We start from the raw sequence: 14633 nt of genomic DNA on the forward strand, positions 1-14633 counted from the left end.
TAATGCTGGTCTCCCTACAAGGCGCTGCTCTCACGAGAGGTTATGGTTTGGGGGGATGTTGAATGTGATGTGTCACAAACTCCCCGCTTCATATTTATCTCTATATCCTCGAATATCCTGGTGGCTTTCTTCAATGTCTCGCCCTTGGTCCTCCTCCATTCCCTTCGGGACATACTTTCAGCTCCAGGCCTCTGAGCAGCTTGGTGTTAAAAGCCCTGAAACGCACCTATTTGACGGACATCACAAAAGACAAGTCAAAGGTGTGTGCCCTCTTCACCTTCCCAGCCGGGCTTTTCTGAATTTCTATTATACAGATCACAACTGCTTTCCTGTTCTACCTGAGTCGATTTCCCCAGAAGAAGAGAGTCTTTAAATTTTAATTTTCAGGCCCCAAACTAGCAACTGTGGCTTTCCCTTTCCTCTCCCTGGAAACCAGCTGCCTTTGACAAATTACATATACAGTAGCTGAGGGTGAAGTCTTTTGTCAGGTTGCCCGGGCAACAGCTTCCAATACTGTTTCATTTGTCCTGTTTAAGATAACTATAGTCTAGGAGAGAACATCTGAATGGAAAATAAGCCAGTCATCATGCATCCAGAGGGCCTCTCCCCATGGGGAACACAAAAGCAGGTGGCTGCCGGAACTGCCTTTCCCCACAGCCAGACCTGGCCCAGGATAGGTGTTTTGTTCGCTGCAGCCTTGCAAATTCCTAGATTCCCCATCACAGCGACTCACTGCCGCAGCAACGGAGTGAGTCAGCTCATGATTCCTGTGCTGCACACCATGAAGGTTCTATAAGGACAGGCGATTCTGAGTAAGTGAAGTCACATAATTGCAATAGATTCAAAGTCCAGCCTCGGAGGCAGCTTTTGCTGGTGGTACCCCTCATCCAGATGCTCTTTCCAGCTCTCAAAGCCTGGGACCTCCACAAGCCTCCGAGAGAATGCTGTTCTTTTGCTCCTCACCATCTTGGAACTGCCAGCCTGCTAGCACTTGATGTGGTCCTGGAGAGTCTAGCCTGGGAGTTTCAACTGGTTTTCATGAGGCTTCGAGGCCTCGTGGGGGCAAAGGAGGACCTGGGAGGAGGACTAGAAGGATCCTGTTTGGGAGTTTGCAACCTTTCATTTGGATAAAGGGTTTTGCTGCTAGGAAATTAACAGGAAGACATGGAAAGAGGGGGAAAGAGAAAGAAAAGGAAGCTTCCCATGTGATGCTAGCAGCAGATTTGGTGACCCCTGACACACTGCAGCCTTAAACCTGTGCAGGGCTCCTCTCTTCCTCCCTTCCTTTCTTTCTTCCTTTCTTCATCCCTAATAGATGTTCATCCAGCTTGTACTTGATCACCACAAGGATAACATTGTGTTGAGACTTGTGACAAAATCCAAATTTGCTAATAACCACTCCTGCACATTGCATGCAGTAAAGTGTGATTTTTTAAAATTTAAGCAATGCTTTCAAGCCCTTAATGAGAATATCAGAGTTTTGGAGGATGATGAGTGGCCAGGAAAATCTGGAGAAGATGAGGAGCCAGGGCCAGCTAAGCTCAATTTACTTGTTTGGGTGTTTGCATTTGTGTACCTGCCTTATTGCCTGATGGGTCCAAATGTGTGTCTCAGGCAGGGACAGTGAAGTGAGCATGTGTCCTGACCTTTTGAGATCACTCACTGATGATAAACTGAAAATATTAAATCTGAAAATGCCAAGGTCCCCTGTGTGACCAATCCAGTGTATTAGCCAAATGTATACAAATAGTAAACTCTTAAGAAGATTCATGGACTACAGTTTGCACTTTTGTCCCTGCATCACAACATATACAAAAATTAACTCAAAATAGACAAAGACCTAAATGTAAGAGCTGAAACTATAGAACCCTTAAAAGAAACTGTAGGATTATGTGTTCATGATCTAGGATCTGGCAATGGATTCTTAGGTACAACATCAAAAGCAGAAACAACAGAAGAAAAAATAGACAAGCAGACTTCATCAAATTAAAAACTTTTGCACATCCAATGACACTATAGAGAAAAGTGACAGGCAACCACAGAACAGGAGAAGATATTTACAAATCATATATCTGATAAGGGTCCAACAAGCAGAATGTATGAGAAATTCATACAACTCAACAACAGAAAGACAACCCAATTAAAAAATGGTTCAGGATTTGAATAGACATTTCTCCAAAGGAGATCCACAGATGACCAAGATGCATATGAAAAGATGCTCAACAGGGGCGCCTGGGTGGCTCAGTCATTAAACATCTGCCTTTGGCTGATCCCAGGGTTCTGGGATTGAGCCCCGCATCGGGCTCCCTGCTCAGCAGGAGGCCTGCTTCTCCCTCTTCCACTCCCCCTGCTTGTGTTCCTTCTCTCGCTGTGTCTCTGTCAAGTAAATAAATAAAATCTTTAAAAAAAAAAAAAAGAAAAGATGCTCAACATCATTAATCGGTAAGGAAATACAAGCCTGAATTGCAGTGAGATACCACCTCACAGCCACTAGGATGACCATAAAATAAAAAAAACAAAAAACTATAAATGACAAGTGTTGGCAAGAACGTGTAGAAATTGAAACCCTCACACGTTGCTAGTGAAAAGTACAATGGTGTAGGTAGTGTGGAAAACAGTTAAGCAGTTCCTCAAAGTTAAACAGATAGAATTACCAGATGACTCAGCAATTCTTCCTACGGATATACCCCCAAAGAACTGAAAACAGGTACTCAAACAAATACTTGGACACAAATGTTCACAGAAACATATCTGCCACAGCCAAAAGATGGAAACAACCCAAACGATCACGTAGCATGTGATTCCATTTAGATGAGATGTCCAGTCTCTGTAAATCCCCAGGTACAGGAAGCAGCGTAGTGGTTGCCCAGGGCTGGGAAAGTGGGGAGAGGGGGTGACTGCTTAGTGGGTACTGGGGTTCCTTTGAGGATGATGAAATGCTTTCACTGCAAAATGTGAACGTATTAAACGCCACTGAATTCTGCACTTTAAGAGGGTTAACTTTAGGTTTTGTACATTTTCCCTGAATTTTTTAAAACTACACTTTCAGGAGCGCCTGGGTGGCTTAGTCGGTTAAGCGTCTGCCTTTGGGTCAGTTCATGATCCTGGGGTCCTGGGATTGAGTCCCTAGAGCCCCTAGTCGGACTCCCTGCTCAGTGGGGAGTCTGCTTCTCCCTCTGCCTCTGCCCCTCCCCCTGCTTGTGCTTTCTCTCTATCACTCTCTCTTTCTCAAATAAATAAAAATAAAAATAAAACCGCACTTTCAGCTCTAAGCAGCCCAAGATTGAGGTGCTTGTGTTTTCGCTGAACCACCGCCTTAGGTCAGGCTCTCAGAGGTGCTGCAGGGAAGGGCGGCTTCCTTCCTGGCGCTGGAGGGATGCAGAAGCCCAGAGCCCTCTCCCTCCGGGAAAACAGATTTCCCGCTGGGACTGGTCTGTGTCCTGTCCTTCCGTCTTGCCCTCCCACTGGCCACCTCCAGACCTCGCCTCCAGGATGCCCTCCTTTCTCTCCCAGGTTCAGCTGCCACGGGTGCTCCCTTTCTTTGACTCCCTCCTGGACCCCGTGCAAGCCATTGCCCTCCACCTGCCCTTGCCTCCCTGTCCCTTGGCCACACTGCCCTCCGCACCGGCATGGCCTGGTTCAGGGAAGTGCCTCCCAAAACCACAAGATGTGTGGGCTGGGGGCTCTGCAGATAGATGCTGCACAATTTTATTTGGGCTTTCAGGGTGGCTCCTTAGTCCATATTTTTGGCCACTGCCCTCACTTACCTTCTCCGTGGTCTCTACAAACCTTCCTTTTTTCTCCTCAAATTCCCTCCCATATTGGCTTCCTTGGTGTCGGAGGCAGCTTTGCCTTCTTCTGTCCCTGAGAAAATAGGTGGGGTTCCCTCAACTTCCCGTGTCCACCTTTCTCCCCAGAAGAGTCCCATCTGGTCAGGGGCCTTCCTCCATCCATTCTCTTTCTCCTCCAGGTTCTGGATCCTTCCCCATCTCTGGTTCCTTCCCTCAGTCGACATGCAAGTTCCGGTCTCTTCCAGTGTCACTATAAACAAAGTCAGTAAACAAACTCACAAGAAAAAACAATACGTTCTACGTAACTGCAAAATACCTTTAGCTCACCTGACAAAATGAACAATCATTCCCCGATGTTTTTTTAACGGTTAGTGCAAATCCAAATTTCCCTAATAGTCCCCAAATTGTCTTTTATTGCTATCGGTCAAATCCTCTGAATTCAGTTAAGATGATGCACTCACATGGTCTTCTGTGGCTCTTTGCCTGTCCCCAGCCCTCTCCTGCCCAGCCTTGCTTTTCATGACACTGAATTTTTGGAGAGACCAGGTTAGCTGCTCTGTGGAAGGCTGCACATTCTGGGTTTGTCTGGTTACTTGCTTGTGGCACTGTTTCTTTTGATCTCCTGTTGCCTGGAATTCCTGCAAACTGGAATAATAACAAGAACACACATGTCTGGGGTCTCACTTTGTTATGGATGCCATCCCAGGTTAGGGTGGTGTCAGCCAGTTCTCTCCATTTTAAAAGTACATTTTGTCTTTGCCAGTAGAAATCTATGGAAACCAGACGAGTAACCCATTCCCCACTCATCTTTCAGCTGATGTTTTACCTTTGATAGCACTTCTCCCTGTTGACTGCACCTTCTTCAGGCTCCCCTGACTTCCCTGGCCCCATCACCCCAGCTCTTCCCACCTGGTTCATCCTTCTTAACTCCTGTGGTTGAGTAACGGTCCCCCAAGAATGTCCACATTCTAATCCCTGGGACCCGGGAATGCTACCTGAAATGACAAAAGGGACTTTGCAGATATGATCAGGTTGAGGATCTTGAGATGGAGAGATTCTCCTGGATTCTCCAGGTGGGTCCGATGGTTATAGGCGGGAGACGGGTGGGTCAGAGTCAGACAGAAGGTGATTGATGATGGAAGCAGAGGGAAAGAGAAAAAGACTTGAAATGCTACTCTGCTGGCCTGAAGGTAGAGGAAGAGGGCCATGGGCCAAAGGATGTAGGTGGCTTCTGGAAGCTAAAAAGGGCAAGGAAACGCTCCCCTGAAGCCTCCAGAATGCACACAGCCTTGCAGACCCATTTTAGACTTCTGATCTCCAGAACCACTGATAATAAATGTGTGTTGCTTTATGCCACTAAATTGTGGTAATTTATTACAGCAGCAATTGGAAATGAACAGTTTCCTGCAATGATTCTCTTCCTCTGCGTGCCCCTGAAATGTCTGTGGTCTCCACGGTTGGTGCCTCATCTTCTCATTCTGTATGCTCCCCCTGGACAATTCATCAGCTCTTGTGGTTTTGACTGTCATCTGTAGACTGGAAATGCTCCCCCATCCAACACCAGGGCAGAAACCACTGCTAGAAACCCATGAGCTAGATAGAAGTGGGCTCCTTGGAGGTGGATCAAGTCAGAGTTATGAGGTCAGCTGCATGGGGTGCACAGCTTAGGTCATGGTGGGGGGGTCAGCACCAGCAAACCACGGGGATTCTAGAACAAAGGCAGCTGGTACTTCCCTGGGACTGTGTTGACCAGGCCAGCACGTGGGGCTGCTCGGGGCTGGAGGGATCACCTTCTCGGGCAGCAAAGGCCAGGCTTTCCCAAGAGACCTTAAAACCACGTCAGTTTTGCAAAGAATCTTGAAAAGGAGATGGCATTATGTGGGTAGACAGGAGAAGATGTCCTAGGTCTAGGGAATGACCGTGCCTCGGCTGGCGTTGGCAGGACCTGATCACATCACAGTAGAACTGGTTCTCTGGCTTTAGTGAAAAGCCCTCCCAGAAGTTGTTATCAACAAGAGGCAGCTGGGGGACCAGGCAGGGGGTGTTACAGTCAAACCCATGCAATGTACAGGATCTGTTTCCCAGGTAGGATTTGTCTCAGTGAAGCTGAGAAGCTGTTCCCATTTCTCCTGGGGGAGGCGAACACAGCGAGACAGCCTGCGGTCCTAGGCTCAGGAGAGAGCTGGGGTTCTGTCTGTGCCCAGCATTTTAGACTGCGGTTCTGTCCTTGACGGCAGGAAGTCATGCAGCTCAGAAGGCTCATCTGTACAGGAAGGAAAGGTTAACTTCTGCGTGGAGACACTCAGCTGGCACAGAAGTGAGGCCAACCAGCTCAGCTTCCATTTTCCACACCAGGGGAGAGCTGTTTTTACAGTGTCAATATTTGGAGATTGCTTTCCCTTTATTAACTCAGGCCCTTAGGAACCCTCGGTATTCACATCACTGCGGCTCCCGCCTGCCTGTGCCAAGGAGGGTGGGTGATCTGCCCCAGCAAGCCTGGCACCCTTTGTTGTATATGAAGAGCTGAAACTTTGATCTTGAAAGGGTGGCCCTAGCAGTGCCTGAGGCCTTTGAAGTGTCACATGTTCAGAATCTTCAACTGGGGGCCCCTAGGGGGCTCAATCGGTTGAGTGTCTGCCTTCAGCTCCGGTGGGTTGTGATCAAGCCCCGTGTGGGGCTCCTTGCTCAGCAGGGGAGTCTGCTTCTCCTTTTCCCTTCGCCCCTCCTCCCCCTGCTCATGCTCTCTCTCTCTCTCTCTCTCACTTGCTCACTCACTCTCAAATAAATAAATGAATCTTTAAAAAAAAAAAAAAAGAATCTTCAGTTTGTTGCTATGGAGACCTTCCTCATCATTACTATATCTTAAAAAAATAAAACCAAAAATAAACCTAGCTTTATTATTTCACAATCTTTTTTTAACAAAAGCCATTTGTAAGGTATGAATTAGCAATAATGGGAGCAAAGCAGACAGGAAGTCCCTGCTGTATCATGCATTTTAAAAGATAGTGACCGGCCACACAGGTAAATGGACCCAGTGAGAATCCAGGGAGTGTTTGCAGCAAGCCAAAAATGCTCTGGGAGGGGAAATGAGGCTGCAACTGTCAATTGGGATGGGCTATTCACACCAAGCTGCTGAGACAACTGCCTTTATTAGCCCCATTTTACAGATGGGGTAACTGAGGCACAAGAAACTTTAGTAACTTGCGGCAGACAAGCTTTGTAAGTGGAGGCAGAGGGACTCAGCAATGCAGTCTGGCTCCAGACCCCTTCTATAACTGTAGCCCTCTATTGTCTCTCAGAGGAATGGAGGCCTTCCTCACATGAAACCCTAGTGTTCCAACCCCATGTCTGCCAGGTCTTGGTGGACTTCCTCAGTGGGTGTGGGGCCTTGACCAGGGCCCCCATGAAGCACCCCAATTTGACCCTCTGAACCACGATTACCAAAGGTTCCTGTCAGCCTCTAGAAGCCTCAGGAGCAGCTTGGGGTGGGCTCTCTAGGAGGTGTCCCTTGGGAACTCCACGGGTCAACACTCCCCGACCAGGCCATCGGGGCTGGCGTGTCTGAGCAGTTATACTTTCAGACTCGGGGGAGGGAAGCTCCTTCTATCAAGCTATCACACCAAGGGTTCCTAGGGACGCTCAGATATCCTGGTAACAAAAAGTTATCTATTTTACATGACCCATAATGTAATAAACAGGGCACATACCCTCTGTATGGGAGGTTCAGGATGGGCAGTAAGTGCAGTCTCATCACCAGACCTCCGAACAGAGCAAGAGTCCTGGCGAACGTGGGAATGGAATGGTTGGCAGCTGCGGCCCACCGGCCCCCCCCCCAGGCCATTTGGGGCCTCAGAGATGAAGCCAAGGCCCAGTCACCTATCCAACCCTTGGTTTAAACCCGAACACTTTAGTTCAAAGGAGGTGGTCTTCAAAGGAGATGGCCATCTATCCGGCCTTGCTGACCTCCATTACCAACATTTTCCCAGCATCCTGCATAAGTGGTCTCCTTCCCAGGTTGACTGGGAACATTTCCAGAGCTACTGGTCCAGCTTGCCAGTAAAGGGACAAAGGACATAGGGTCTGTAGACCCGCTGCCCCAGAACCTCCAGGCTGGAAGTTGCCTAGGGGATGGCTCTTCAGAGTGCAGATACCTGGGCCCTATTCCCCAAATAGTTGTGTTCACCAGTCCTGGGGAGGCTCAGAAGTCTGCATTTCCCACAAGCTCCCCAGGTCATTTCAATGCATGTTAAAATTTCTAAAAACCACTGGTAGAGGGCAAAGAGCATGAGAGTATCAGAATTCCCAAGTTTCAGGCCCACCTATCACAGCTGGTTGACCTGAAATAATTCGCTTGTGCTCCCTTAGAGCCTCGCTGTCCTTATCTTCACAATGGGAGCAACATAGATCCTGCAAAACTCACTGGTTTGCTAAGAATTATATCAGATAACGCATGTTTTGGTAGGCTGAAAAATGCCCCCCCAAAGATGTCCATGTGCCAATCCCTGGAACCTGTGAACATCACTTTGTCTGGGGACAGGGTCTCTACAGATGTGAGTAAGCTAAGAATTATGAAATGGAGAAGTTATCCTGGATTAGCCCCGTGGGCCTTAAGTGCAGTCACGGGGTCTTATAAGAGAGAGGAGGAGATGTGACACAGAGGAGAAAGCAGTGTGAAGACAGGGGCAGAGGCGGGCGTGATGCAGCCCCAGGGAACTCAGGATGTGTGAGGTGCCACAGAAATACTGCAGGTGCCATAGAAATATTTAATGTTGTTATGACTTAGAATATAGGTGTTAGCTGCTCCTTTGGCATATCACTCCCATCCCCGTCCAGCAGTAAAGATGGGCCGGACCTGGTGTGGCTCCACCTGATACAAATTCCTTTCTATAAATAGCTTTTTCCAGGGCCCATGCCTTTTGAATATTTTGACTTCCAAAAGAACAAGGTACGAGTTAAACCAAAGCAAACAAGCGTCACCACAACCATATTTGAAATGTGTTTTTCTGGTCAGGTGGGATGACAAAGTGCAATGAGCAGAGCCTCAGACATGCGAAGAACAGACCACAGGTTGTTGAGTGGTGTCTTGAATGTATTTGTACACTGCCCCAGCCAGCACTTGTTCAGTGATGGTGCACTGCTGAATCCTGTAGGACCCATAAAAAGTTTAAGCCTCAGGGGCGCCTGGGTGGCTCAGTCGTTAAGCGTCTGCCTTTGGCTCAGGTCATGATCCCAGGGTCCTGGGATCGAGCCCCGCATCGGGCTCCCTGCTCCACGGGAAGCCTACTTCTCCCTCTCCCACTCCCCCTGCTTGTGTTCCCTCTCTCGCTGTGTCTCTCTCTGTCAAATAAATAAAGAAAAGTTTAAAAAAAAAAAAAAAGTTTAAGCCTCGGGATGCCTGGGTGGCTCAGTCAGTTAAGCATCCAACTCCTGATTTTGGCTCAGGTCATGATCTCGTGGTCATGGGATCGAGCCCCTCATCAGGCTCTGCACTGGGTGTAGAGCCTGCTTAAGATTCTCTCTCTCCCTCTGCCCTTCCTCCACCTCTTAAAAAAAAGTTTAAGCCTCTTAGAAATAAGAACCTTGCTAATATTAAAACTTGGATTCACAGAGTTCCTGTTTTTCCAGGAACTTGGGGAGCTTTTCTTAATTATCTCTAATTTACTCACATTCCTAGGAGACCATGTGTGCATTTTATTTATTTTATTTTATTTTTTAAGATTTTATTTATTTGACAGAGAGAGAGAGAGAGAGACAGCGAGAGAGGGAACACAAGCAGGGGGAGTGGGAGAGGGAGAAGCGGGCTTCCCGCTGAGCAGGGAGCCCTATGTGGGGCTCGATCCCAGGACCCTGGGATCATGACCTGAGCAGAAGGCAGACGCTTAATGACTGAGCCACCCAGGCGCCCCGATATGCGCATTTTAAAGAGAAGAAAGTGAATGTTCAGCCAATCTGTCCCTGGTCTTGCAGGGATGGCTGCTGGCTATCCCATAGTCCCACCCGCTTGCCCCTCGGTGCTGTGCTCGGTCCTGCCCTATTGCACTACAGGACCTCAGCCCCTGAAAGGGGCCTCGAGGGGCGTGGCCATCCCCCCTACCCCCCTGCCCTCTGCTGCGGTCCTCACTCCCACCCTCAGCCACCAGTTCGCCCGGGGGTGGCAAAAACTAGTTTCCCTCTCTCCACACCCCCAGGCATCACATTTGAGGTGTGTTGCCTGCATGGTCCACACTGCCCACCTGGGCTCCTCCTCTGTGATTGCCTGGCCAGGCCTGTATTGGTGACATGAAAAGGACAAGGGTCATGCTGCCTCGTCCTGGAGCTGATGGACCGGGCCACAGTTGGCCACCATCACCACGGTCCCTGCAGCACTGTTTCCTGAGCTAGCCAGGCACTGTGCTAGTCACTCGGCATACGTCCCCGCATTAAATCCTGGTGACCACCCTGTGACATAGGTCCTAGTGTCCCTACTTCACTGATGAGGAGACAGCGGCTCAGAAGTTTCACAACTTGTCCACAGTCACACGGGGGACAAGAGGCAGAGTGAGGAGGTGGCTGTCCAACTGTGGCCCAGGCAGTGCAGGGGGGACCACTGTCTACTTAAATGGAAGAACGCCCATGTCAAAAGCAAAATCTGAGAAGACTCAGACCGAATTTTCCAGGGAGGAAGAGTGCAGAAGCGTGAAAATCCAAGGACGCAGACAGTCACAGAAGAGAAGAATGAGGGCATTTTCCAGTGCAGTTAGCAGCTGGGGCTGGCCCTGTGGGCACAGATTCAGAGGAAACTAGAGAAAGGCCACCCCTGGGTGTAGAAAAGGAATCCCCATGCCTGTTTTCTATCCCGCATTACCAGAGTGGCCGTCACAGAATTTTTGGTTTTTTAAAAATTGATTGTAATCTCAATTCTAACCTTACAGCCAGTGGATACTAGTCAAAATATTTAGCAGCCTGGACAGCACGGGTAATTGCCAGTCTTAACAACACTGGGCGTGAGCGAGCGCTCAGGCCGTGCCCCTGACCGGCGGTCAGGCCTGCTCATGGCTTCACGGGGTTTAGAAGAAGAGGAAAGCCAAGGTTGAAAGTGCAGGGGTACTTGATGTCACATTGCTCAGAGATCAGGCATCAGTTCAGAGAAGCGTCCGTGTCCGGAGAGGGGGGTGGTGCGCAGAGACAGGAGGCCAGGTTGTCCATCAGTGACCGGCAGGGTTTCTCGAATGGGGACCGTCCTATCAGGTCTCCTGGGACCGACCGTGCTGCAAGGTAAACCCCTGGGCCTCCTCCAGGAGTGACTCAGCATGTCTGGGGCTGGTGGTGCAAATCCGTGTAGTTACTGAGCCCTGTGGCTCTGTTGTACCATAATCTCTCTCTCTCTTAGAGTCCTTCGAAGAAGAGATGAGGTGTGTAAAATGCTTAGGGTAGCACCTGACATGTATGAGCTTCCACACGTTCCTCACTGCCACCCCCCAAACTCCCAAACCAGTGAACATGAGGTCTGGGCATATTCATCCTCCTGACATCCCTCTGAGTCTACACAGTCAGTAAATGTTAGAGACAAAATCTTTCACTATTTCTCCCTCTTTATTATGGTCTCTTTTTTTCTGTCTTGTTTTAATAATTTTAAATGCATATTCTCTTGCATACACTCAGATTGTCTTATTTTAAGCTGCCTCATCATATGTGATGTACATACAGTATAAAAAAAAATTAAGGGGTGCCTGGGTGGCTCCCAGTCGGTTAAGTCTGCCTTCGGCTCAGGTCATGATCTCAGGACCCTGAGATCTAGTCCCACATTGGGCTCCCAGCTCAGCGGGGAGCCTGCTTCTCCCTCTGCCCCTCCCCCTGCCCCCAGCTCTTGTGTGCATGTGCTTGCAATCTCTCCCCGTCTCTCTCAAATAAATTTTTTTTAATCTTTTTTAAAAAATTAAGACTCTTAGTGAATGATGACTGCAGTATTTATTTTACACGTGGGAAAAGCAAACCATAAGAGAAGTTAAATGTCCCACTCAGAAGTCACACTGCCAATGAGAGGTAGATCTGTGTCATGTCCCCTCTGAGTAGATGGACACCCTGACACTCCAGGCTTCGGCTGTGGGGAGGGGAGTGCAGCCCTGGATCATCCTGTCGGTCGGTAAGAGCAGCAGTGAGCCCAAACTTCTCTTTAGCCTCCCTATCAGCCTACCTCTGTGTTCTAACCTTTGCGAGGCTTAAGAAGTTCACGCAGCCGAAGGCTGACTTTATTGTTGTTTCTAGAATTCCTGAACTTATGTCTAATCAATGATCTTATGATCACATGGATTACCACTTCGCCTCTTCTGCAGAACCCCATCAATAATGCAAGCAGTGTCCTTTGGATTTATTGCTAATATCAGAATATTCACTTCCAACTAGATGTATACATTTTAGATGTTAACTTGGAAAGAAGGATCTCCTCATCTGCTTTGTATGCAGAGATTTTATCAGTCAGCAGAAAATAAATGTATATCTATTAGTGAAGGAATAGTTAATAATGTTGGTGGAAGCTGCTAATTGTCATCCAGAAAAAGTTAACAAATTTTGAGTAGTTAAACAGAGAAACAGATTGGCAATTGGTAATGAATATTATGAATGCATTAACTAGATAATTTTAGAAATAAGAGCATATCCTTTTAGAACCAACAAATGTTTATAAAAATTAAATAACTACATGACAGAATAATGGAGAATAGATTTTATTATAAGGATAATCTTTTGAGTTGTTTGCAGTACTAAATTTATAACATTAAACAAAACAACCTATAAGAATTACACTTAATTTTTAGCAATTTAACTCTACTTAGTCCGTGATTCTTGCTTCTCTGTGGGATTCCGTCGAAATTAAGTCTCTATTTAGAATTGCAAATGTGCAGCCTGGTGGCAGAAGGAATCCAGCAGCTGATAATGCTGAGCCAGACTTAACAGAACTGAACTGGCAAACTTTAAAAAATGGGCTCAAATTTTAAAGAGTAGGGGCGCCTGGGTGGCTCAGTCGGTTAAGTTGGTTAAGCGTCTGCCTTCGGCTCAGGTCATGATCTCAAGGTCCTGGGATTGAACCCCGTGTCAGGCTCCCGCTCAGTGGGAAGTCTGCTTCTCCCTCTCCCTCTGTCCCTCCCCACCCCCGCTCCTGCCCCCCCTCAAATAAATAAATAAAATCTTTAAAAATAAATTAATGAATGAATAATTTTAAACAATAAAATGGAATTACATTTTTAAATCAAATTTCAGATTTGTTCCTGTTTCCCCGAATTCATTCTAAAGTGTTGAGATACGGTTTGGTGTTGGCTTTGGCTGTTTCACTGGATCTCTGCCTCCCGCCTCTGTGTGTTTGGTGCAGCTCTGGGCATGGAAGGGGGCAGGAGCTTAAGAGAGTCCCCTGTCCTCACCTGTTCCATCCTCTGCTCACCTCAGCGGGGAGGGGCTGAAAAGCGCCATGGGGTCCAGTCGTGTGGTGTAGATGGGAAGGGTGAGCAGGATTTGGAACCCATAGAGGCATGGAGACTGGGTGTGCTGTGGGGAGCAGAACCATGTCCTGGAATGCATGGCTCCCAGATGTGTATGTCCCAGGGCTTTACTAGGGCAGGGGGCCTCAGGATGGCAAGTCCCAGAGCCCTGAGCCCACAGGTGAAGAGCACAGTGGGTCACCTCTCATCTGTACTTCTCTCCCTCCTCCCGGGCAGTTTGTGAAATTTGCCAACATCGAAGAGGACACCCCATCCTATCACCGGAGCTATGACTTCTTTGTGTCCCGCTTCAGTGAAATGTGCCACTCCAGCCACGACGACATGGAAATCAAGACCAAGTGAGTAGGGGAGGCCAGGGGGCCCACTCAGCTAATGGCAAAAGCATCTATGGATCTTACTGAGTTCCCAACCCAGAGTGCACTGTCTGACCTCATCAACATTTACCTCTGCTCTGACGTTGCTGGGGGGGAAAGAACACCTGGCAGGACACAGGTGGGCAAGTGGGCAGAGCCGGGCTCCCAGCATGTGCTTTCAAAGGAAAATCTTCTGGGGCACAAAATAGGAGCAGATGGAAGGTAATGGTCCTGGGAACCAGATTTCAGAGTCAGGGACAGCACGCATATACACACATGCACACCCCTGTGCTTTTTCATTCAGGAGTATGTGCATTTATACACACCCACTCACCACTATCCATCACAATATGTACCTGCCGATAAAAAGCCCAAGGCTTCACCCTGGCTGATCTCTGCTGGCATCCTGACTTCGTCTCCTCCACACTCCCCCCCAACTCATTCCCCTCCAGCCACACAGGCCTCCTCACTGCCCGACAAACATACCAAGGACATTCCTGCCACAGGACCTTTGCACCGTCTGTCCCTGTGCCTGGAATGCTTCCTCCGTAGATCTGTCTAGCTCACTTGCTCTCCCCCTGCAAAGCCCTTGCTCACATAACTGCTGGTCAACACCACCTTCTCTTAAACATCCCACACACCCACTTCTCTTCCCCCTCGCCCTGCTCAGTTACCCCCCCATAGCACAATCCCCTTCAGACACGTTCCAAAACACGCTCATTGTTTCTTACTCATTGCCTGTCCGCCCAGCAGAATGTAAACTCTGGGAGGCCAGGAGGCATCGTTTTGTTCATTGCTGTATCTCTGCCCCACTGCCTGGGGACCAGTAAGCACTCAATAAACAGTTGTTGAGTGAATGAATGAGTGAATGAATGCTTTCTTTTTTTTTTTTTAAGATTTTATTTCTTTTAAGTAATCTCCATGCCTAACGTGGGGCTCAAACTCACAGCCCCGAGACCAAGGGGCGAACGTTCTACCGACGGAGCCAGCCAGGTGCCAACAGTGAATGCTTTCAGATA

At 48.4% G+C, this 14633-nt stretch overlaps 1 protein-coding gene across 5 annotated transcripts in view; it reads left to right on the top strand.

Annotated features, from left to right (window-relative positions):
* The window catches only part of EFR3B (EFR3 homolog B), an 88411-nt gene that overhangs the window by 46164 nt on the left and 27614 nt on the right, over window positions 1-14633 (top strand). For all 5 annotated transcript variants that reach the window (XM_027622825.1, XM_027622828.1, XM_027622829.1 and 2 more), the window contains one exon: window positions 13478-13599. In XM_027622825.1, the coding sequence (XP_027478626.1) occupies window positions 13478-13599 (122 nt within the window). The remainder of the gene's footprint in view (window positions 1-13477; window positions 13600-14633) is intronic.

Source organism: Zalophus californianus, chromosome 8 (assembly GCF_009762305.2).
Source record: "Zalophus californianus isolate mZalCal1 chromosome 8, mZalCal1.pri.v2, whole genome shotgun sequence".
Taxonomy (NCBI): Eukaryota; Metazoa; Chordata; class Mammalia; order Carnivora; family Otariidae; genus Zalophus; species Zalophus californianus.